At 41.3% G+C, this 23,737-nt stretch overlaps 1 protein-coding gene across 4 annotated transcripts in view; it reads right to left on the bottom strand.

The window, feature by feature from the left end:
- LOC109852859 (unconventional myosin-XV) overlaps positions 1–22,090 on the bottom strand; it is a 32,312-nt gene extending 10,222 nt beyond the window's left edge. Inside the window, exons 1-27 of one of the 4 annotated variants that reach the window (XM_020424426.1) lie at positions 21,754–22,090; positions 17,879–17,966; positions 13,068–13,178; positions 11,646–11,734; positions 11,500–11,563; positions 11,312–11,421; positions 10,944–11,228; positions 10,672–10,849; positions 10,291–10,569; positions 9,805–10,134; positions 9,359–9,646; positions 9,109–9,266; positions 8,652–9,029; positions 8,019–8,362; positions 7,440–7,908; positions 7,153–7,355; positions 6,796–7,067; positions 6,498–6,674; positions 5,862–6,312; positions 4,862–5,652; positions 4,286–4,390; positions 3,505–3,974; positions 3,101–3,394; positions 2,798–3,009; positions 2,500–2,695; positions 1,386–2,367; positions 1,011–1,253 (exon numbers count right to left, since the gene is read on the bottom strand). In XM_020424426.1, coding sequence (XP_020280015.1) covers positions 1,011–1,253; positions 1,386–2,367; positions 2,500–2,695; positions 2,798–3,009; positions 3,101–3,394; positions 3,505–3,974; positions 4,286–4,390; positions 4,862–5,652; positions 5,862–6,312; positions 6,498–6,674; positions 6,796–7,067; positions 7,153–7,355; positions 7,440–7,908; positions 8,019–8,362; positions 8,652–9,029; positions 9,109–9,266; positions 9,359–9,646; positions 9,805–10,134; positions 10,291–10,569; positions 10,672–10,849; positions 10,944–11,228; positions 11,312–11,421; positions 11,500–11,563; positions 11,646–11,734; positions 13,068–13,178; positions 17,879–17,899 — 7,500 coding nt within the window. In that variant the 5' untranslated portion in view covers positions 17,900–17,966; positions 21,754–22,090. Of the gene's footprint in view, positions 1–1,010; positions 1,254–1,385; positions 2,368–2,499; positions 2,696–2,797; positions 3,010–3,100; positions 3,395–3,504; positions 3,975–4,285; positions 4,391–4,861; positions 5,653–5,861; positions 6,313–6,497; positions 6,675–6,795; positions 7,068–7,152; positions 7,356–7,439; positions 7,909–8,018; positions 8,363–8,651; positions 9,030–9,108; positions 9,267–9,358; positions 9,647–9,804; positions 10,135–10,290; positions 10,570–10,671; positions 10,850–10,943; positions 11,229–11,311; positions 11,422–11,499; positions 11,564–11,645; positions 11,735–13,067; positions 13,194–13,509; positions 15,220–17,878; positions 17,967–21,753 lie in introns of those variants that run through there. The other 3 variants (XM_020424419.1, XM_020424412.1, XM_020424433.1) reach the window with 3 other exon arrangements.
- Between the last annotated feature and the right edge of the window lie 1,647 nt (positions 22,091–23,737).

Here is a 23,737-nt window from a genome sequence, read left to right as displayed (position 1 = left end):
GAACTCGGAATCTCTTTAAAGAAATTCGAGTATCTTGTGCTTATATATTTTTTCTTTTTTTTTTTTTTTAGTAAACTGACTTTTCTGCGAGCACGGTAAGACCGCATAAAAAATACAAAGCGATCGCTTTGGCACAGTCTCAACAACTATTGTACGCATTGATGAGAATCGCAGAGTTCTCAGTAATTCTCTTACACCCAACCATCGACATATCTGGTCGTCACGCTGAATGATCTGCTTCTTGAATTGCGTGTGGCGACGATGCATGCAGGTGTATCTGATGAACACGTATAACGCGTGTTATGAGAAATCCGATCTCTCTCGGTTTGCACAAGACATAAAGAGACGAGTCTCATCCACCTCCTTCCTTCCTGCACGCGCGCGCGCGCGCGCGCACAAAAATCTATTCTGCTATTTCCTATCTGTAATACACTAAAGACAGATGCAAGATATTCCTAGAATCGAACACAGAAGAAACTTGTGTCTTCAGTTTTCTTTGGATATTATCGACGACACGAAAATATGACAAAAAGATTGACGGACGCTCAAGAAGAATTGAAACATTCCTTTTTCACGAACGATTACACGACGACAAAAAGAATGCCGATGAGAACGGTGCTTGAGAAGAATCATTTTTCGCAAGAAGTCGAAGATATTACGCAATTTCAGTCAAAGACGAGAAAGAATAGAAGCATCGAGCGCAAAGTCGGCAACGGATCGCTGATTTCGACGTTCTCTTGAACGGCGGAAAAAGGGAGAAGATATAATAGGAGGAGAGGAAGAAAAAAAAAAAAGAAGACGCGCAGGAGAGGAGGCATTGGCCAGCATATATGACCAGTGACTGGAAACGGCAATTTACACTAGGCGTTACCCGCGGTTGCCTCGTTACAGATTGCGACGCACATCGTGCCGTTATGATTTCCGAGCCGACCATTAACTGCTAATTGGTCGCGGATCAGCGCGCTTGATTCGACCAAATGTGGAAGAGACACTAAGTTAGGCGCACTCACCAGTCTGATGTATTTGCTGATCATCTCTGCCAATTGCGGGGCGCGATTCGTGTGAAGAGGTAATCTGATGCCCGACGCGATCTGCAAGACACACACACCCGCTCTAGAAGAATTCACGGAAACGATATCCTCGAGCGGAAGAGTCTCCAGGATCACGAGATCGCCGTTAGGGGTGCGTTTGATCAACCGAAGTCCGTGATGCGACACCGCCACGTGTTGTGTCTCCGGATGCTGCGGACCGATCTGCAACAGAAATCGAAAATAAAGTTTATTTGCTGAAATTTAAATTACTGAAGTTAAAATTGCTATCTGATGTTTTTCAGAACGTTTCCGCTTTAAGCGGAAATACTGTAAAGAAACAAAATGAGAACTTACTGATACAGGGAATATCCTAGCGAAGTACAACGGCCACTGCTTCGCTATGTCTACGATGTTTTTCTTAATTGTAATCTTGTGCTGTGTGCTTTGAAGATTGTCCAGTGTCACGCCGTAATTGTCCAGCATTTTCAGCATGTTTTGTCGATCCTCCTTGGCGATTCTTATGCTGGAAGTCGCCAACACATCGTAAGCAACCTGGCAGAATACCAAATGTAACGCCAGAGGACTGTTCAGGGTTTCATTCGGCGCGAAAACCTCTTTCTTGACTCTCAAGGTCCATGTGACTCTGTTGTACGTAAAATGTGCGTTGGAGGTTTGCGGATAGAGTTTGGTATTCACTATCTCTTGCACTTTCTCAATCTCCGGTTTATCCGCCGGTGGTAATACTGGTTTGAGGAATTCCGGCCATTCCTGGATCTCGATTCTCTCCATTTTGTCCGTGCGATAGGTCGAAGCCACGCTCGATCGTCTCTCCGCTTCCTGATCCAGTTTATTAAAACTGTGTCGTGCGACGGTGAAGGATTCTCTTGTGTTCGGAATGACGCCGAAGTCACGTGGCGACGGCATTCCAAAACTATCCCGCGATTTGGGAGACACGTCTCGCGTCATGCCGAAAGGATCGCGTTTACCGTTCGATCCATCGAACGCGTATTTCGAGTCGAAAATCTCGGAATTCAAATCGCGACGCGAGTCGAAATCGGAGCTGCGATCGCGCGCCGAACTTGCCATATCGGTGCTGTCTTTCGAATAAAAATCTTTGGATTTGACGTCTTGAGCGCGACACTTTTCGTACTCGTGCCGATAGTCGTGACTGTCGCGCAAATGTTGCTGCGTAACGAAGACGTCACGACTTTGGCTGAACATCTGACTCTTGGAGAAATGATCGAAGACCTCGGAATCCGGAGACGTGCGGAAGGAGTCACGAGTTTTCGGCTCGATCGGCGCTGGTGGTGATCGTGGTTGAGGTACACCCGATTGACTGAAAAATGCATAAAATATTTTTTTAACTTTGTTGAATCTGCTAATTCAAATTATTGCTAATTGCTCATTCAAATTATGTCTCAAGGATGAATTTTCATGAAAAAATTTAACGTGTACTTGACGTCGTTACCTATTGCTATACACACTGCCGCCTCTTGGACTTGGAGGCTGCGGTGGTGTGACAGGTGGTGGAGGCGGTACAGGTCGTTCCATTCTCTCGATTTGTGTCCTAACTACTTGAGCTTGCGTCATCATATCGGTTGTGCCCTTAGAAGTGACGCTTTGAGTGTCATCAGCGGTAGAGGCGTAATCGTCCCATCTGCCACCTTAAAATTTTATTCGGTAAATAATATATCTCTTCAAGATATCTTTATTTTGAACTTTTTTCTATAGTTTTTTTTTTTATGTCCAAAAAAAGATCTAATTACCTAGTTGTTGTTCCAACAGAAGTTTTCTGTTATCCTCCAATCGTTTCACTTTTCCATCTTCCCGCGGAAGAGCGGGTTTCTCAGCCGTTTTCGTCGATCTCACACTATGATTTGCCGTCACCTTTTCCAATCTCTGTCTCATCTCCGAGCTCAGCTTCAACTTCCCTATGCTTCCTGGCGACGGTCTCTGCGCGCCCACATCCAAGGCCGATCTGTGAAAAAATTTGACAATTTGCATCACATTGCATTTTTTTCTCTTATAAATATATTCACAAATAATTTCGAAATAAATTATCTAGTTACTTAGATTTCTTTTTAGATTTCTTTTCTCCTTCTTCTTTGTATCCATTCTCGTGTTTGGTCTCGTGTTTGGTTCCCGATGGATGAGTGGCCGTCGATCGATCTTCGTTACTGACGATGTTCTCGATCTCGAATTCTTCCCATTCGACACCACCTTCCGTCACAGAGGGTTCACCTTCGCCTTGGTCGTATTCCTGATACTGTGGCGTTATCTTACGTTGTTGCTGCTGACGCATCTTGAATTCTATGAAACTGTCTTGTCCTTGAGCCTCATTCGAGTCACTGGGTGGTGGCCACCTAATTTGCAATAATAATCGAAGAAAGAGAATTAAAGACTTGACAAATTCAATCACACACATTAAAACACATACTTTGTTTAATTATATTTGGATTTTATATAAATATACCTCCACTTTCCAATGCGCACTGTCTTCGCTCTCCCGTACGGATCGAGGAATGGTCTGGATTCTGATGGATCGTGAGATTCCAATGGAGGGGGCATCGGCGGAGGTGGTGGAACGCCTTTATTATTGCTCGAATTCGAAAGATTGCTGTCCACGCTGCTCTTTCTGTTCTTCAGCTCGCTTAGCACATTAGTGAAATTATTTTGCACGTTACTTTTGTTCATGCTGGTTCTTTTTATTTCTTGTGCCGAAGACGTTTTTCTGTCCGTCACCTTTCGATCAACACTGATCTTTCGCGCGTAGTCGATACTCGTCTTTCTCGCAGCTTCCGAGTTCTTTCTGGGTGGACTTTGGGATCTGTGAATTTGAGCCTTCACGGTCATCGTTTCCTGTCTTTGATTCGTCGATTGTACTGACGTTTCTCGTTTTTCGGTTGACCAGAGATCACCATCGTCGGGTTCTCTAAATGAGACCTGACGGCAAAAGATTAAGATAATAATTTCAGGTAACGATGTAGAAGAGTGTCTTTTTTTTTTTAAAAAAAAAAAAGTTATATACAACAAGAACAATCGCGTTAGAATTTTTGATTCAAGATTAGAAAATTTATCGGGTGAGAGCTGTGTGACGATCCAGTGAATAAGACATGGGTCTGATCTGGTTGGTCCTAAATCCGAATATCTTCTTTGGATTCTGTTAGATGATATATATATATATGTACACGATATGTCTGAAGTTGTGGGAAAATCACGATAGAGAGTGTACGTTAGTTGAAATCAGTAGATACCTTGGAGTAGCGTCCGATAGAATCATTAGGCCCCATATGGGCATCGATTGAGGGGGCTGGGGGGACTAGATTCATGCTTGAGGGGCCAGCGGGTAACACCGTGCTCTGGAAACATACACCCGTGCCGTGACGCGGCTCAGAAAACCCAGAATCGTCCAGAACGACGATAATATTGTTTTCGTTATGAGTTAGCTTTCATTAAACGCGAAACTGTTTCGGTTATCAGTGATAGATCATTGAGTTAATAATAGTTACGTGATATCGTGATAATGTGATAATGAGAGCCGCGACGACAGCGGTGAACCTTTCATGATCGTGCTTAACATGCAATGTTCGCTTCTGATTTCATCGCTTAGTGTGATTCGATGTTACATGTTGTTTAAAGTTTGTTTTGAAGATTCGCAAACGTAAGTAAGAGTTCAGAATTCATTCGGACACAATCGCGTTAACTACGTACCGATTTAATATCTTCGAATCACATTAAGTAGATCAATCAATTTACCGTGATAAATCTTATAAACCTCATAAATATACTTTTTACAGATGTCGTGTGCTTGCTTCATTAAAGTTTCTCACCGGTTGCGTCGAATTCGGACTCTGAACCAATAGCTGCTGCAATGCCTGATTCTGCGCCAGTAGCTGCTGCTGTATCTGAATATTTTGTGCCATCGCACTCTGCAGAAAAGCTCGCTGCAAGTTCTGCTGGTACGCCATTATGTCGTTATTCTGACCTGGCGGTGAACTGGGATACTGCGGCAAGCTGAGTCCTTGCATATTATAAATCGGTATAGGCATGAAACCTGCACCCAAGCTCATGCTATTGTTCTGAGCGGATGGAACTTGCTGAGGAGTGCTGAACATAGGCATCATCATGGGTGGTGACATCATACTCTGTGCAATAGGACTGAAGCTAAACGCAGTATTCTGATTAGGAATATCCATATTGCCGCCTCCTTTGATCCTCTTGGCCAGTTCACTCGCGTCAATGTTCACATCCTCATTTCTCGTGAAAATGGTCTTTATAAAATCATTAACAGTAGATAATTTGCTAGTTTGATTGGCGACACTCCGCTGATTCCCGAGAACTGTTTGATCTTCTGGTAGCCTCGTATTGTGCGAACCTTTTATCGATGCGGCCAGACTGCGGGCATCCGACAACTCGTCGAGATTGCCATCTAGTACGGGCATAAAAAGCTCGTCCAAAAACTGATCCACATCGGAAGCTTGACTAGGCACTCTCACGCGTCGCACATGTGACGCCAAAGAAGGCGCTTCACTAGTATCGGACATGGCGGACGATTTTACACCGTATTCACTCTTTTCTATGTAAGCGCGACTAGACTGGCTTCCCGGCAGCGCACGTTTGCCTGCAAGTGAGAGAATAATCGAACGAAGTCGATACAGAAAAATTGAGTTGTGTAATCGCCGACTTTCTCTTGCACCTTACGCAAAGGCGAATTAAAGACCGAAAGTTAAAACAAATGCAAAACATTAGCATTACTAAAATAATTAAAACGGTCAAACAAAGTTGTGTTAGTTTTTACAGAAAAACATTTCACTTTTCGCGCTTACTTACCAGGATATTGTGACTTGATGAATCTCGTCTGCGATCTTATATAACTCTTATCGTCCTCCGATCTTCCGGTCTGACTGACAGACTGAATGTCCGGATATTCGAAGTCAATCGTAAGATCCTCCTCCTCGATGTTGGGCTCCGTTGTCCTCGTGGTTCTGCTGTACTTCCTCTCTTGCGTGATTTCGCTGCGCGATATGTATTCGGAGTTGCTGACTGTCGGGTTCTCACCGATTCTCTCCAAACTGTGATAACGTTCGTTCAATTTGGACGAGGAGAGACCGAGATTAGCAAGTTTTATCGGTGAAGGTACGACTTCCGGCTGAAGTAGGTTATCCAAACTTCGGCTACGCTGTTTCTCTTTCTCGAAATAACGGTCGTTCAATGCTGATTTTCTCGACAATCCTATTTCTGTTGTAGTTTCCAAAATGGCCTCGTGTGATTGCTTTCGCGTCTATTTGCCAGAAATTATTATTGTTTTCTTTTTAAAACATCAGTAAGGAAATAATCTTTTTTTTTTTACTAATAATAAATAATAATAATTGTTTGACTAATATTTTAAATACAAATATATAAACGTAAAACATTTATATTGACATTCTGCAAAGTTAAAGCAACCGAAGTTAAAGCGATACACACGGGTAGCTTCCCAACGGGCGGTTGCGGCGGAGGAACAGCTGGTCGTCTTGGCACCTGGATTTCCGGCTCGACGGGCTTATCGACCGGTTTGAGCGCTGATTTTCTCTCCAGAGGTTGGAAGGTTTTTAAAATAGGACTTTCCATCTCTTGTTCCAATTCCCGAATAACCTGAGCGTGCTAAAAAAAAAAAAAAAAGATATTCCGTTAAGTCGAATATATAAGACCAACCTAACGTAATGCCAGTTATACGTTCTCTTCTTCATTACTCTAAAAAACTAGCGTTGCAATTTTTTCTTACTTCTCGTTTTTTTATAGGAGGTAGACTGTTTTTGCGTTGCTCCAGGAACATGTGTTTGGCGGCTGGGAAAGCTGGCGCCAGTTCCATCTCCGAGATCAAATCCAGAACGTAGTCGAAACCATTCGTTTCCGTCACGATGGCGTCCGGGCCGTCCAGTTGATTCCAGAGCGTAATTGTCCAACCTGTGTTTTCCACCCCGTGATTTCGCACCGCGAGATTAGCCAGTTCTTCGCATGTCGTCCATGAGTTTATTGCGCACGTAGTTGTTTCACCTACGGAATAAAATTTTATAACCGATTACGATAAAATAGTTTTCATAATTCATTCTCACTCGTCGAAAGCGCAACGCCGACTCACCGTCGTAAAACCCAACATTAAGCGCCATATTTATGCGATTTCTATTGGCTCGCCATTCTAGCACGCACGGCGGGTAATTCCTAGGAACTTGATACACCGTTTGCTGATTGTTATTCATCACACGATACACCGTTCTCTCGCCTTGCAACAGTTTACGTTGACAGTAAGCCTTGTAACCATCGTAGGCGTGATCGGACACGTATCTGATCGAAGAATTTTAATTAAAGACAAAATTACATCGGATGTGCGTTGAAAATCGACAAAAACACAATGACGAAGATACTTACTTCAAAAAATACTTGAAGAGAGTAGCGCTAGGTTGAAACGCTGACAGGCAATTGGACAGCAACAGCCATCCTCTCTCCTTGTTGGCATCGTTGTCATTTTTCCACGTTTGATTCGCCAATTGGCACAGTATCTCGTCTCTCAGTTTTTCATTCACAATGCCCTTATTGACGATGTAATCGCCCAATGCTTGCTCTCGTTTGCCGTTGAGATTGTTCTCGTTCATAAAGCGCAGAATCATTTTGAAGATCATCAAAGAGTCCGTGTAATCTTGATCGCGAGCCTTCGCCAGAAACGGCGTTTTGATCGGCTCGCGTTTCATTCCGAATATGTGACTTTTGAAGTAAATGTTGGTGAACTTGGAGAACTGATACTGATCGATATCGGGCGGCAAATTGTACGTGCAATTCATCGGAACTACCTGTCCGACGACTTTGAGAAGATTTCGCTCGGTGTGCGTCGGTTGCCAATCTGAAAATCATAAAAAGTCAATCAAAAATTCAAAAGAACTTTGTAATTCTGTTAAAATAATTACATCAATTTTTAATGAAATAAAAAGTAAAAAAGAAAAAAAAACGCACCATCAAGTTTGCTGTAAATAAAAGCTAATTCCGCGGGAATCTCTAGATGATTCACGCCGGCAACAGCACGCGAGGTTCTTTCCTGCTCTTCCCGTTGCTGCTTCGCCTTCGCTCGCTCTTTGCTGGCCCTCTCGATCTCCGCTCTCTTCGCCATCTCCTCTTTCAGCACATTGAATTTCTCTCGTTGTTTTCTACCTCTGTAGAGCTTCTGCGCCATCAGAACGCCCTTCTTTAACGCGCGGAACTGCTTACGTTCACGATAACCGCGATAAACCGCTTGTATCAGTATTGTGCTTCGGGAAATGTTTAGGAACCTTCTCCGCGCCAAGAAGCCTCTCGTGTATCTGCAAGGAAAAACCGTTAGAACGATGTCTAGGGGAGAAAGGTTCACACACAATTCATTTGCATTGCTTTCACGACGCTCCTAGGTAGGTAACTAATGAAATAAAATGAATCGTGAAAAGAATTAATAGCTGTGAAATATACTTCTTTTATCTTTAGAATTATTCATATATGTACACGTATATTATTTATAATAATTAGTACTCGAGTTAGTGTAAATTGAAAAAGTTTTTTTGAAAAAACTTTACATTTATTTATTTATTTATTTTTTTCTTTTTATAGAACACGTACCTTTGAACAGTGATGGCTGCTCTCTCCAAAATCAACGCTCTGTTGTATTCCAGTGCTCTCTCCAATGATTCGCGCAAAAACACTCTTGTGAGTCCGAGTTGATACTGCGACTGCGCCTCTTTCGGCGCGGCTTTGTCCAAAATTATCCTGCAAAGTTCCTTGTTGGGCGCTCCTCTGGGCAAATGCGTCGAGACGAGATAACGATACCGATCCACAAAGTGACTGAACAAGAGGCGAACCGGATAGCCAGTTTTTCTGATGCGAATTGTCTCCAACATTCCCGTGTATCTCAGTTGCTCGAGCACGCAGGGCATGTCAAATTTCATTGGGGCTTTCTCTGTGTTCGGCTTAATGCAACGAACGAACCACGGATTACATCTGCAAGTGATAAACAACATGACGGAAGTCGATTTTTTTAACATCGCGCATGGTAGTTTTTAGTTGTTTCGATATTTACTGAGACATAGAATCTAAGAGTTGTTGAAGACTATCGTGAAATCGAGCCGAAACCGTTGGCGTTCTTGGCTTCATGGTGACAAATCTACCGTTTGGTTTGTTCATAGTTTTGTTAGCTTCGTGAGCAGTCCTGACATGCTGGAACATCTTGCTAACCATCTGTAATTATTACCAATCATATGTTACACACGTGACGTTATTATGACGAGACAGTTTTAAGTATTACGATTGAAAACAAGAAGGAAGTTTACCGTAATCTTGCTGCTGATCAGCAACTCGACCACATCTGGCCTCAGGGTGTCTCTGTTCTTGTCTAGAAAACCTTCCACGTTGTACCAGACTTGTCCAGCGTAATGTCTGATCGCGAACTCAGCGGAGTTCATTCTGGGTCTGGAATATAATTCGCTCAGCGCGTGATTGTAGTGACACTTTTCCAGGAAAGAAAGATCGGACGCTTTGGGAAAGTTGCTTTCGTCGTCCAGAAGATGAAGAATACCCACTGGTTTCTTCGCAATCAGATGGATAACTGGCAAATTATCCTGAGAAAGAGACATGAAAAATTCGTATTATATATTTCTTATGTACTCGAAACGAAGGTTTGAATCTTCGATTGCTATTTCAATTTGCATGTTGTTTGTCTCTGAAAACAAATTTTCTTTGAAAAAACTTTACGAAGCAATTATATCTCTGAAATTACCGTGTAATTGATGGTGGTCCAATCAATTTTCTCTTTCGCGTACTCTTGTTGCTCGAGCTTGAAGATATGCTTGTTGAAGTAAAATTGCAGATTCTCGTTCGCGTAATTGATGCACAATTGCTCAAAACTGTTTTCCGTGAAATTTTCGAATCCAAAGATGTCCAAAATAGAAATGGCAGCTGTCTGTTTGGTGCCCTTGTAGACAATATGATTGACACGAGCAACTAGCCATGAGAAGAGCGAACTGTATAAAGCTTTTGCGAAAGCGTCTCTGGCGTCAAGAGCCTGGTCGATATTCAAGGCCGTGAAAACTCTTTCGTTTCTTGCTTCCTACAATAATAAAACACAAATGTGTCACATATAAAATTACTTTAATGAGAATAAAAAAACAATGCGTTTGCAAAATGCGTAGTTTAACGTGAGATCTAACGATTCATTTCCTTTCAAACATCTTTACACTGTATTTGTATTGGTAGGAAAACTTACTGTTGTCTTTGTAGTAAGCGCTCGGATGATGCCATCGGAATTCACTTGAAGGAGGTGCGCCGCCCAACGTATTTCAGCGTCGGAACCGACCTCCACACCTTCCTGACCATGTCTCATCTGTTTCCGGTGAAAGTAAACATTTCCCAAGTGCAGCACGCTGGCTAAAATTTTGAAAATCGTGTCTTGCTCCTCCGACGTAAAGCCTAGAACTTGCATGGCTGACAGAAGAGCTTTAAAATCCTGAACATCACTCTTGCCATCGATCTCGCAGTTTCCACCCTTGAGTAAAAGTGAAAAATTTTGTTATTTATAATTTTACACGATGATAATGACAATTCTTTTTTTTCTTAGAAATTGAGATATAGAATTTTTATACCACACCTGATTTAAATAAAAATATTTGTCCGGTGTAAGAAGACCGTATTTATCCCTGAGTTGCTGATCGAGTCCAGCTAGAAGTTCATAGAACACATGGTAGTTCCTCTCCTCCGAGGCTTGAGTCACTATCCTACTCTTTTCTAGAAGATATTGCGTTATTCTACCACCTATAATTGCGCCGCTAAAAAGTAAACAAATAAATTGGTTCAAATTTGCACACAATGCGCTTATATAACAGCAAACCCGACGACGTGTGATTTATTAGCAGCACTCACTCTCTGAAGTGAACCTCCAAATATTTTCCGAATCGACTGCTGTTGTCGTTTCGCGGTGTTTTGGCGTTACCGAAACTCTCCAGAAGCGGCGTCGCCTCCAAAATCTGTTCCGTGACAAGATTATTTGGCGCGCGATTGACAGCCGCAAGATATTGCATCACCAATTTCGTGGACTCCGTCTTGCCCGAGCCAGACTCGCCCGATATGACCACCACCTGATTGGCACTGGCATTATTAGCCGCGGTTACCTGACTGTACGCGGAAGAGCCTACCGCGAATAAATGTCTACACAAAAGGAAAACGACAACCAAGTGAAATAACATGTCCGTTTTAGGTTTTTCATTGCAATTAGAAATATTAATATTTACGGTGGAAGTGTTCCAAGGATTCGTCCTTCGTAAAGCTTCACCTGGTCCAGTCCGTAGATGTCAAACATCTTATACGGATTTACCGCCACAAGTATACTTCCTGTGTACGTCTAAAGAAATTTATTTTATAAATAAATATTCACTCACTCGCGCGATATGGTGATAACGTGAATAATATAATGACGTACATAAATTAATTCCTTGTCGTAACGAATCTTCAAGTTCCATAATAACGATGCTTCGTTCAGGTCTCTATAAAATATTCGAACTATTCAGTATAGAAATTACGTCGAAATTAAACGAATTATTGCGTCATAGTTGTATCAAAACTCACGTCAACTGGATCATATCTTCCACACCATTTTGTCCCAAATCCTGTCTAGGTTTTACTCCGCTTAAATTGGTGAGAGTAAAGATTTGCGGCTTAAACACAATAATTACATGCAATTATTTGTTGCTTTCCTACACGAAGATTCAGTGTAGTTACAACTCGATAATACAAATTTGCATAATTTTTTTATAACGGCTCGCGAGGCTACGACACTTTCCATTCACAATTTCTAACGGACGCGAGCAGAGGAAAATCCAACTTTCTATTTGAATTTTGTGATTGTTCCTGTCGCATTTTCTCGACGTGGCTCGTAAGGAGGAATGTCCGACAAAAAAAACGAGAATTCGTGCGAATTCACATAAGACGCGAGAGAGCCACTCACGTGAAACCTAACCGGATACCAGTCTGCATTTCCAATGGCGCCGATGTCACATCGAATTTTTTACATATAATCTAAAATATTTACGAAATTTTACCATTTCAAAAACATCACAAATCCATATTATGTGATTTTTTAAAGTGCTTTTTTAAATTATAATATGTTTTTTCTGAAATAATATGAGTTTATTTTTTTATTTTTTCTTTGTTTACAATAAGTTTCTCCTCGAAACTAATTTCTTTAATTAAAATATTAAAATATCAAATGGTTCAAAATGAAGAAAGATGGGCTCTGGAATTTTAAAACTATAGAGATCTGATTTTTGCGTAATCTGTTTGTAATCACAGAATTAATCGTAACAATCAGGTCACACCTGCGAATCTTTACTGCGCGTTCTATGTCTTCAGATTTCTTTAAAGACAACTAGTGTGTTGCCTACGCCAGTGCGTGCTGTTATCTATAATGGGACACCGGTGAGGCGCAGTGCTGCAACTAGTGCACGACAATGTACGGGGAGAGAAACACAAAGTAGACGAGTAAAAAAAAAAAAAAACAAAAACTGCGTGTTGTTAAATGGGCTGCAATGGGTGTCGGTTGCATAATGATGTGGTTGTCTCACGTTAATGGAAACTACACGTTAACAACGCGTGTGAATAATCGTCCACCTCTCATTTCACTTTGCGCGTAGCTCCTTTCAATTCTAACGCGACTCCTACTCGAGCGAGATCGATGACCAGCAAACGTGACTCAAGGACCGGGAGCACGAACTTGAAATTTGCACGAACAACAACAAAAAAGCGAAAAAAAAAAGAGGCGAGAACCAGATTGTAGAGCGAGCGCGAACGTGAGAATTATACCATTTGTTCTCGTCCAATAGAATTCTTGCGACTCAATGGAAGATCTCAAATACACGAGAGAGAGAGAATTTAGCTTATACATCTGTTGGTTCCTTTCAGATCTTTCCGTAATTTTATGCGGGGATTAGCATAATTTACACACCTGTAAATATTTATTAAACGCTTTCTATATTCAACGCTATCTCTTACCTTGCCGGCGATCACCGCTTGCACCGATAGCACATTGGCGGCTCTGTGGTATTCCAAAACCTCACCTGGCAGCACATGGCCGACACCAGGATCGAACCACACCAATTCACCCTGCAAGCAGCACATTGTTGTAACTTAGATAAAGCGAATGTTTTGACACTTGTTAGTGTTGATGCTTTTTGCACTTGTTAATATATTTCAATAATTCATTTTTCTTCCCAAAAACGTATGGGTTTAAGGTGTTTAAATAAAACCATCAGAAATTACGAGTTGTATAAATATTTTTGACCAGTAAAATCCACTCTTCGTCGTTCAAAAATATTTGTTTTTACAACTTTCTTATTTTTCGCATGTGTTTACACCCAAAAACTGTTTAGAAATTTTTTTAGATGGTGGATTATTAATTTAATTGATTAATTATGACATTTATTTAATCTCGAACCGTTTTCACATTCCACGACGGCAAGGTATGCGATGACGATGACGTATGCATTTTTCTCTTTCCAGTGCAAAAACCAAATATCGACGATGACGTTTCGGGAGAATTGGATCGAGCGCTGTTGGCGTCGCTAAACGCCCTTACGTGCATCGGAACGCGCGTCGCCGTCTTTCTCACATAATTCGACCTTTCCTTGCTCTGCTTCGTCAGCATTCCGCTGTTCGAAGCCCTTCTCTGCTCGTCCGCGCTTCGCACCGGAAGCCCCGTCGACGTCTTCCGTGCGAGTTTCACGTAACTCGGTAAGGTTGTCGGTCTTGGAATTGTCTTGGAGTTTTCTGTTTTCTCTTCCAGTAGTAATCCACATTGCGACTTCGATCTACATCTCGCTTGTCTCTCGTTGACACACGTCGAATCTCTTCGTGATTGCTTGCCGCGAGACCAGGTGTCTGTTTTCGAATCGTTTTTGACAGATAGAGTAGAATCCGCGCGACAAGACGTCCTTGTGGCTCCGCTGATTTTTTCTGTTTTAAAATTACGCAGCCGCGATTCGATATCCGCTCTCGAGACCAATATGGCGTCGTGCTTCACCTTGACAACGTCTTGATCTCGATCCTTATGCATTCTCCGCTCCAAGGAATCTGTCTGGCTCGCGTTGTTGATTATCCTTCGTCTGGACATCGTCCTATCGATTGGCTTCGGTTTCTCTTCGTGAGTTTGAGAAGGATGCTTGGAAATCTTGCGCGCGACCTTGGCATAAATATCGTCACCAATGACGTCATCCGCGCACTTGGACCGATCAAACGGGTCGGGAACGGGATCCCGCAGACGTCTGACAACTTTCGAAGTTTCCGCGCGTTCCTCGCTCGTCTTCGTTCTGGAAAGCCTCGTCAGGGTATTTGAAGGAGTGGCGGAATCGCGCAGCGTCGCGGAGCCAGTTGGCAACGACATTTTTCGCCGTCGAATCCTACCGTAAATCGGCGCTTCTCTCCCGGAAGTCTCCCTCGTTCTCGAAGAGTACTCTTCAAGCCGAGACGTCTTCGAAGAATGCACTATCTTAGGCAAAGTCGACGGCCGTGAGAGATCGCGATAATCTTTCGCGGTGCGACCTGAATTCTGGAAACTCGACGACACTCTCGTGACGTCTTTCACCTGCGGACTCGCTTCGAGACTCACGCGACGTCGCAAGATATCCTGTCTGGAGACTCTCTTCAGGAACGAGGAATTGCGCTCCGATTCCTGACGTGCCCTTTTGCCGATCGACGGCAGGGTTCTCGGTCTCTTCACTTCGTCCTTCTCCGCAAGATGAGACGCGTCAGCTTCGTCCCTGACGCATCTGCGACGCAGGATCTCTTTCCTGGACACCCCGAGACCGCGCGGCATCGTGTAATAAGATTCGTGATCGTTCGCGGCGAACGTCCGTCGATCCTTCGCGTCCTGCGACGATCGGACGGAAGTTCGATATTGTCTGGTTCTCGTTTCCGGCGCGACGCCGGAATTTGGAACGGAATTCGAATCTGGGTCTGGGCCGCTGCCGCGCGCATTATGCAATACGCGTCCGCCGCGGCTGGATAACGGTTCCGCGCTCGCATAGAAAGCTTCCGAAGACCGCGGCGAAAAGTGACTTTGCGGGGTCGACGATCGACCCACGGACCAGCGTTGTCGTCGCTGTTGCTGCTGCTTCGCGCCCGATCCCGGCGAATCCGCGCTAGCCATTGCTGGCGAGAATATCGGCGATTGGCCGCTCTCATGTGCAATATACTGGACGGATCACTCCCGTCACTTGCCTTCTCGCTGAGATTTCTCTCCTTGCGGAATCGCGAAATAACAATCTCGTCGACGTTGGAAGATCTCCGAGTCTCTTGTATCTCGCGCGTCTCATGCCAAACTGCGTGTATCACGGAGAGAGAGTTCCATCGACGATAAAAAAAAAAAAACAAAAAAAAGAAAAATTAAGTTTTTTTGCTAATAACAAGAGAACGTACACAATACACACGTAATTTTCTTCCTTTTGCCTCTTTCACTCGTAGTTTGCACAATGCACATAGACCGAATGCAATTTGTCTTAATTATAGCGATGTTCAATTTCGATTGCATTTTTATGTTTAAAAAATCAGTGTAAATCTTTTTTTCCGCAGACACGAGATACGAACAGACACACACACACGCGCGCGCGCGTGCAGCGCGTTCCAAGTCAATGTCCGCAACTCTCTCGGATGCATCGAGGTATTGAAACACACGCAACATGCATCTATCTGTCTTTCACTCGTCAAGAAATTCGATGCCTTTTCACGTGAAATTGACGCAACAGGTATTTTCTTCGCCTAATGTAAAACCATCTACAGAAAATTCTCCCATCTCCTTTTCGAATTGCGATGATTGTCGTGTTTCAAAATATACAATATGATAAAATGCTTATTGCTTCATCGAAAAACTTCAGGTTTTCTCCTGCTTTTAGCCTCCTTTCCCCCGACGTTTCTGATTTCGCTTACTGTTTTCCTTCTTCTTTGCGGCTCGGCGTTTTCTCTCCGCGATTTTTAGTTTATTTACATCAATCGCGACCCATCGCCTTATCGGGGAAGCCCGTCACGATCGCGATCGCGACCCGAGTCGTTGGAGACGAGGTCGCATCGTCGCGCATATTAAATCTGGCTTAAAAGAAGTTAGGAGGCCAGGTAAAGCTTCTATCGGGCTCATTGGGTCAGTCGGCAAAAGTCCGTGCACCACACGCGCGGAATTCGTTAACGGTGCCGCGTGGTGTCATCCTCGATATCTCGCTAATTTTCCCGTCGTTCTTTTGACTTCCAAAACAACTCCTTTGCGGTAGAAAAGGATCTCTCTCTCTCTCTCTCTCTTCGTGTGGAAAAGGATTCTTTTTTCTCGAGGCCGGAAAAATGATCACGCGATGCGGACGCTAGGATGTTCAACGCGGCACTGCAAGTAGTAGCAGGCCTTCCTCTCTGCAACAATTGCCTCGGGTATGCAGTGGCGTATGCGTTTTTAATTGAGACACGCTAATTAGGCCGTGCCTGAAAGCGGCCCACATTTTCGATCAGACGTATCCCTCTAATCACCATTGAATAACACTTTTGTTCCCTACCCGATTCGGTTGTCGCTTTATCTGACTTTTACTTAATAACTACTCTTGAAGTGACGGCCGCCACATGCGCCTAGATCATTTTGTTTAGATATAAAACGATGAAATCATATACTACCGACGCCAGTGGATCGAAGCGCTTTGGGGTGGAACCAAGCGTGCCTCTCTTCTTATATAAAATTACGCGCTAAATACGCGCGCGCGCACACATCCACACATGTTGCATATAGGATGCAGAAGGAAGGTAGGAACGATGCGAAGGGAAGCGATTCTGCCTAGCGGCCGTGGCGAGTTGCAGAAGAGCGATAGAAATTGTCGATTGCAAAGTGCGCCGAGTGCAATCTCAAGATGGACGATGATTAGTTTTTTCCCTCCCTTTGGCAACGTTGGATCGATTTTATTGGCGTTATTTAAGTTTCTTCGCGTTGCTTATTTGCAAGTAAGTGTCACGGTGAAACATATTCTTGATATAAGACAGGATATAGATTCTACAAATAATTTCTCGAATTATATAAAGTTTTAAAGTAAATACCACAACTTTACCACGTCTTCTCTCTTTTTCTCTTGTTCTTTGGTAATTCACTTATCTATTATAATATTCATTTCAATTTCATTTATGTCCTGCGCTTGCTCCGTTGGAATGCTTCCTTAATTATTCCGCCGTTCATTATTCGCGACTGGATGCACGAGAAATGAAGTAAAAGTGAAAAGCCTCTCTGTGCGCGCATTTATTATTATTATTTTTGATTTTAAGGGGCGATCAAGTTAGTTCTTTCTATACATATCCTTTAGTTAAAATTACGTATAGAAATTATTCTAAGAATACAATAAATAAATTGACAGACAAGTGCGTTAGTTTAAATTTTTTTACTTGAAAAATTCAATTAAAAATACACATTTAAATATTCATACTTCCTTATTTTAGAGATCCAGAAAAGTTAGTTTGAATTACTTTTGTTTTGTAAATAATTTAATAAAAACTTCACGACATATAACTGCACATTGATTAACGTATTTATTTATAGCACTGATGTTTCTTTGTAAAAATTAACGACAATCGTTTGTAATTAATTGTTGACTAACGTCAGAAGACGTCAAACGTTTGAAAGTGGCTGATCTGCGAACAGTAATGCAATTGCGTGTGCGCAGATCATTGACTTCGATCACGCAACGATCTCGCTGCGACCGTGACTATGTTAATATTATGCAATGCCACAATATGTCACAAAAAAAATTATTATTGGAGTTACAAGCCTATTAGTGGAAATCATAACTCACCTTTTGCCACTCGGCATACATCTTGAAACGACTTTAAAATGATCTCCGTATAAAAATATTCCTCATTTTGCACACAGTAGTGTCCGCTCTGAAACAAAACAGAATTTGATATTGATTACTTTATCTCGAACAATTTTAAAAACTATTATCCGGGTATTTGTTACTCGTTTATTTCTTGTCTAGAATTATAACGTGTGATGGTGTTTGATTACAAGACCTGCCCTATCGATTTTCAATGTCAGATCCGCGCGGGCGTGCCAAGAAGTGATATCGATACTATGTAACGGAAACATCAACACTTCGGTCGTTGCACGGTCACGCAACTTCCGGCGTTGTTCGAAGAATATCGACGATTGATTCTGAGCTCTTTAATTATGACGATGCACGTTGCACGTTGACTCTCTCTCTGCACATGCGCGCAATAAAAGTAAAGTTGGCATTGTATAATTATAGTAACAAGAGTAAAAAAAAATGCTTTTGTCATTTTAAACTGTAAATCATCATTACCAAAGTTGAGATATTTCTAATGATATTACAAGCCTATTTTGTACTCGGAGAACCATTAGTTCAGCGCGCGAGCACAGTTTGATACTGATCATAATTGTGTGTTCGGAAATATGGGAAGTGTTGCAATGAGCATTCAGCAAGATTGAGATACACGCAACCACGCATGTGGTTTCTATGACACGTAAAGAATATCTGTGTATAGATATCGGAGTTTATACATTTTCTGCTACATCTGACATCATTTCTGCTCTATCGCAATCTCAGAAATAAACATAATATTTTTTTCTCACCGCGAAGCAATATTTATTTCACTGGTCATATATCTTCGTAAGTTGTTAATGATTGGATTGTAACAATATATTTTTTTAAATTTTACTATTGGAAAATCTGATCTATCTGTATTTTCACACGTGACAATATTTATTACGCAAATTAATTATTATATAATTAATTAATAAAAATGTTAATTTAATTAATTTTTTTTCAAGTGTCTTTACGCATAAAGTAACTAGTGATTATTATTGCTAACAGCTCGAGGCATCAGACTACCATTCAAGCCAGCGCATTACGGTGATCGTACATAAGGCGCCAACACATTCACGCGCATCGAGTGCAGCGTGTGTGTTGGCGCGGATAAAATCTCGTGATAGATAATAAAACTTCCAGTAAAAGTAGCAAACGGTGTCCTTCTCCGCATGCTCACCGCGGAATGCATTTCGCAATTTTATGTTAATTTGGTTAGTCACCCCCCTCGTGTGTTCGGCGATACACTCGCGAGTGAATAGAACGCGTGGGTTGCAGACTCGATAGAATGAGATATACGGCAAAACAATGGCGCGACGACGGTGATTTGACCTTTCGACACCGCTGACTGTTCATTGTCCGCCACGACGACGGGCTTCTATCATCGACTCTTTCGGGTTCTCGACTCGGCTGAAAACGGCATAAAATGGCTGACCGGTTTTGCGACGGGATATTCGTGTTGCGCATTTTATTTTTGTTCTCGCGTCAAGATGTGATGTATTTAGCATTAAAACGAGAAGGAGAGGCAGAGAGCGAACTTGAAGTTTTATTAATTTCATTTCTTTTTAAAGTTTGTTTTTTTTTCTTTAACGGGATACTATACACACATGTGTGTCTACATTGGCTCGCTGTGGAGAAATTGTGAAGTAAGACCCCAGGGGAACAATAAATATCCTTTCATGTCTTTCTCTTTCTTTCTCTCTCTCTCTTTCTCTTTCTCTCATGCGATAATCACAGCGAGCGTTAATGGCGCCGAGAGAATAGGAACTTTGCAATGCAAGTTATCCAGGTCAGACAGAGAAAGCAGCAGCTCTCGGCTGCGGTTGATACAAGGATCTTATGTAATTCATAATCGCGCCTCTCTCGCGGCTATCGAAACAAAAGCCGGCCAAAGGCGATTAATCGTGCGTCACCTTCTCGTTTGTAAAACTGACTTGTTTCAAAGTCATTGTTATTCACGGTTGTGTGTGACCACTCGACGCGCCGCTTCAAACATCTCTCTCGCACGAAATTTACGTGCGACCGGTTACAACGATAAAAAAAAAGTAGATTTTAGGAAGCACTTTCTCTCACAGTTTTTATTATTCTTTCCGTTTCAGTCACAATCGGGCAACGCCACAGCGAACTATTCGCGTGCAATCACGCCACATTTCCTCGATATCAATCATTTCCGCCTGTCGTGTAAAAGAGAAACATTAGAACGCCTTTGAAATAGGCTGTATGTGTGTGTGTGTGTATAGAACTTCTAACATAGAAATTTTCAATACTTTCAACACTGATCAGAGTAAAACTTCCTTTAGTAAACGTATCTCAATATTATTATTATTGTTATTGCATGACGAGAATCAAATCGTTTTATTTTGCAGAAACGTGAGTAGAAACATTATAACGGGAACGTCATCTTCTATAATAGCGGACAGATACATTGCCCTTGAATACTTTCGCCTAATCCATGCATCGGTTGGAATGTCACGCGCGGCAACACGCCATTTTAAAAGCCATGCACGAACAACTCCGGTAAATGAAAATACAAATTTACAATTTCTCTGCAAATTCTCAGGTGAAGACTCAAATCTGACGTGTGTCGACATTTACGTAAATCTACACTTTTTTTTTCCTTTTTATCGATATCGATATTTATATTTATTCCGACATTAGTCTAACTGTTTCTCGTCACACTTCTCATATTTCTCAGTTGCAACTCACGTTATACATATATCACAAACAACGAATGCAAATCACAGGTGAGAGAATTTAACCTAGAACTCAACTAATCTCTCCCTGGTGCTTAACTAGTCTGGCGAGTGTTAAATTAACCTTCGTCTCCGTTTCTCAAAACAGGTAGTTTAAGAACCAAAGAATTCCTTGCATATATATGTATATGTATATGTATATACGTATGTGCATATTACGTGCACACATTTATTATTACAATTTCTTTATTTAAAAAAAATCGCTCTCTTTCTCTTTGTCAAGATATTTTCTTAATTATAATTCAACATATTTTCCAGACTTTCGTTTATGGTGTAATATATATAAAATCGCAATTTCCCTTCAAATATTTAACAGACTTTCGTTTTCAATTGAATATCCTTTTTGTTCTCGTAAAGTTAAAAAATAAAATTTAACAGTATAACATCTCAAAGTTTATTTTATCAAATTACGATCATTATTTATGCTTTATTATGTCAGTACACTCTTTATTACGGTTTATTATTTACTCAATAAGCATATCGCCATGCAGGTACCGTTCTGTGCTCCGCAACTATTATGCAAAAAGAAGCAGTGAAATGTTTCGAGTCTCTTTAGATCGTTCTTATATAAACATTTTATAGTTTATTTTAATTTATTTTCCTTAAATATCCATTGATTATAATTTACGCTTCCGACGCTAAAATTGCGAGAAATGATGATTTTTCATTATTATTCTTTACTCCAGTTAATTCATATTTATAGAATTAACAATGCAAAGTATAAAAAATACACATGTGATGTTACGTGTTAATTACATGTCAAATTTACGATACTTCTTCACAATCAGCAGTTTCTAACACAGAAAGATATACTAAACAGGTAATAAAAAAAAAAAAAAAACAACAACAATTTACGAAGAGCGATTATAAAAATCCGTTTTCAAAATGAGTCATTTTATCACAATTTATCAGTTACGAACTTACTGACAAAATAATGGCATGCGAACGCGAACGCAGCGAAGAATAATTTTCGGACGCATTGTCTGGACGGGCATTGATGTCTCCGCGAAATCTCATGCGGGAGAGATCGATGACGCGGATCGCGAAATGAATGACTTTCTCAGACTTATTTTCTGGCGAACCAAGACTCACCTCTGATGTACAGTGAATGCCGCACCGTGCTTCTGATAGAAGCGGAATTTCCTCGACACAAACCAGTTGGAGATATTCGGTTTTCGGATAAGGAATTCGTGAGATTTCACGCGAGATTTGCGAAGTAAGAGCGCGAGTGATTCACGAGACGATGGACCACACTTTGTGCACACTGTATCTCCCAGCAAATCCTGAATCCCGAAATTGAATATTCGCGAACCGCGGGCCCGCCCCGATTGTTGCGATTTGATTTTTTTTTTCGATTCGAGTGTTGCGGACGATCGAGCAGCGACTGTTTCCACGACGAGATTCCGGATCGTGGTATGCGGCCGCTCGACCTCGCCTAAGAGGAAGGTAGCCCGTATCGCCACGACGAGGAGCCACCGTACGCCGCGTGTACCGTTACGCACGCGGTCCCAGAAAATACAGGTAATCCCAGAACAACCTGAAACTCATATCTGTGGGACCACAGGTTTGTGTGCGCAGTTTGAAACGTGCTGTAAATTACCGGCAGGACAACGTAGCACAGAAACTATTTTCCAAGTCCTGCGCAACATCATCTGACATTACACGTACAGAGATAGTGAAGAGTAAGCATATTTTAAAATATTTATTTAAGATTCACACAAAAATGCTTTAGAAAAAGAGCGCTTTGTACACTCATAAATAGATTAAAACATTTAAGTACATTGTAAATAATTAGACTAATCATATTATTATATATATGATGCTAATATAATAAATTAAAAAGACAATTGTTTTAAACAGAATATTAAGCAGATAACGATGTTAAAAATATATATGTTTGCGTTTGTGCGTTTATTGAACCCGCGTTCTTATGATATATATGAATGTTTGTGTTTCCTAAATAGAATACATAAAATATACGTTATAAGAAATAAATAAAATTCTCTCGAGCGACTACCAGAATCTCTCAAACAGGTCATCTAATCAGTGGAGCCCCGCCTAGCCAGTCTCAGAGACATGGACATAAGATTTCTTTCTAAAAGATCTTTCTCTTTATCTCTCTCTCTCTCCGACGTCACTTTCGTGAAAATTGGGTCTTGACGACATCGTCAACGAAATTGACGGAATTAAGTAAGACGGAAACCAAAGGAGAGGAGAAATTCAATTAAGGAAAGGTCGTTGTTGAATGTGTGTGTGTGTTTAGAGAAACTCTATAGCCTAATGTATATATAGCGTATACTGATGTGGTGGATAAATTATGAAACGTGATGTATAGCGATTATATTAATGAAAGAATAATAAAAATTCAGATAGTATGACTCCGGTGAATTCTTTTGACTCGTGACTTACGTTGTTTATTTAGCTGCTCTAATAAATATAACGAATAAATAACAACTCCGTTATCTTTGCGGACATTCTTCATCATGTGGCGATTAAATTAAATCAAGTCCATCGTCTTGTTGCGAACGTGAGAGGAATGAGGTAATGAGATAGAAATAAAAATATGCGCGTGTTCTACTAATTCTGTCACGATGGAATAGTAAAAAATAGAACATCATTAACGTGTTTTATTTCAAACTCCTCTGTCTGCGTTAAAGTGCGTTTTATCTCTTGCATTTTATTATTAAACGTTGTACATTTTAAACACATTGAACAAAGATATTTAGAGCTCGATCGACACTTAGCTATATCTTGAAATCTAATTGGTAGCTGATCGAACTCTTGCTACTCAGTTATGCGGTCGCATGCACCGTAATATTGCAAATATGCGAGCAATGCACTATAAAGAGTTTCCATTCACCGTTCTTTCGATTTCACGAGCGAAGGATATGCGATAGCCTTCAGCAATCGAAGGAATTTTTTAATGACTGTGTGATCAACGATGCGTTTCCATCTTCGGTAAAAGAAGTCGCTGTATCAGTCTCTTAATTCTTAATTTTCACATAAGCGCTGTTTCAAATTTCATTAAATTAAATAACATTGAATGAGAACAATATAGCAAATCTAATTTTTCTAA

The sequence above is a fragment of the Pseudomyrmex gracilis genome, unplaced genomic scaffold, assembly GCF_002006095.1.
Source record: "Pseudomyrmex gracilis isolate BER0280 unplaced genomic scaffold, ASM200609v1 scaffold_1, whole genome shotgun sequence".
In the NCBI taxonomy this organism is placed as follows: domain Eukaryota; kingdom Metazoa; phylum Arthropoda; class Insecta; order Hymenoptera; family Formicidae; genus Pseudomyrmex; species Pseudomyrmex gracilis.
Note: the sequence above shows the minus strand (reverse complement) of the source record. Positions and strands in the feature narration are given on the sequence as shown.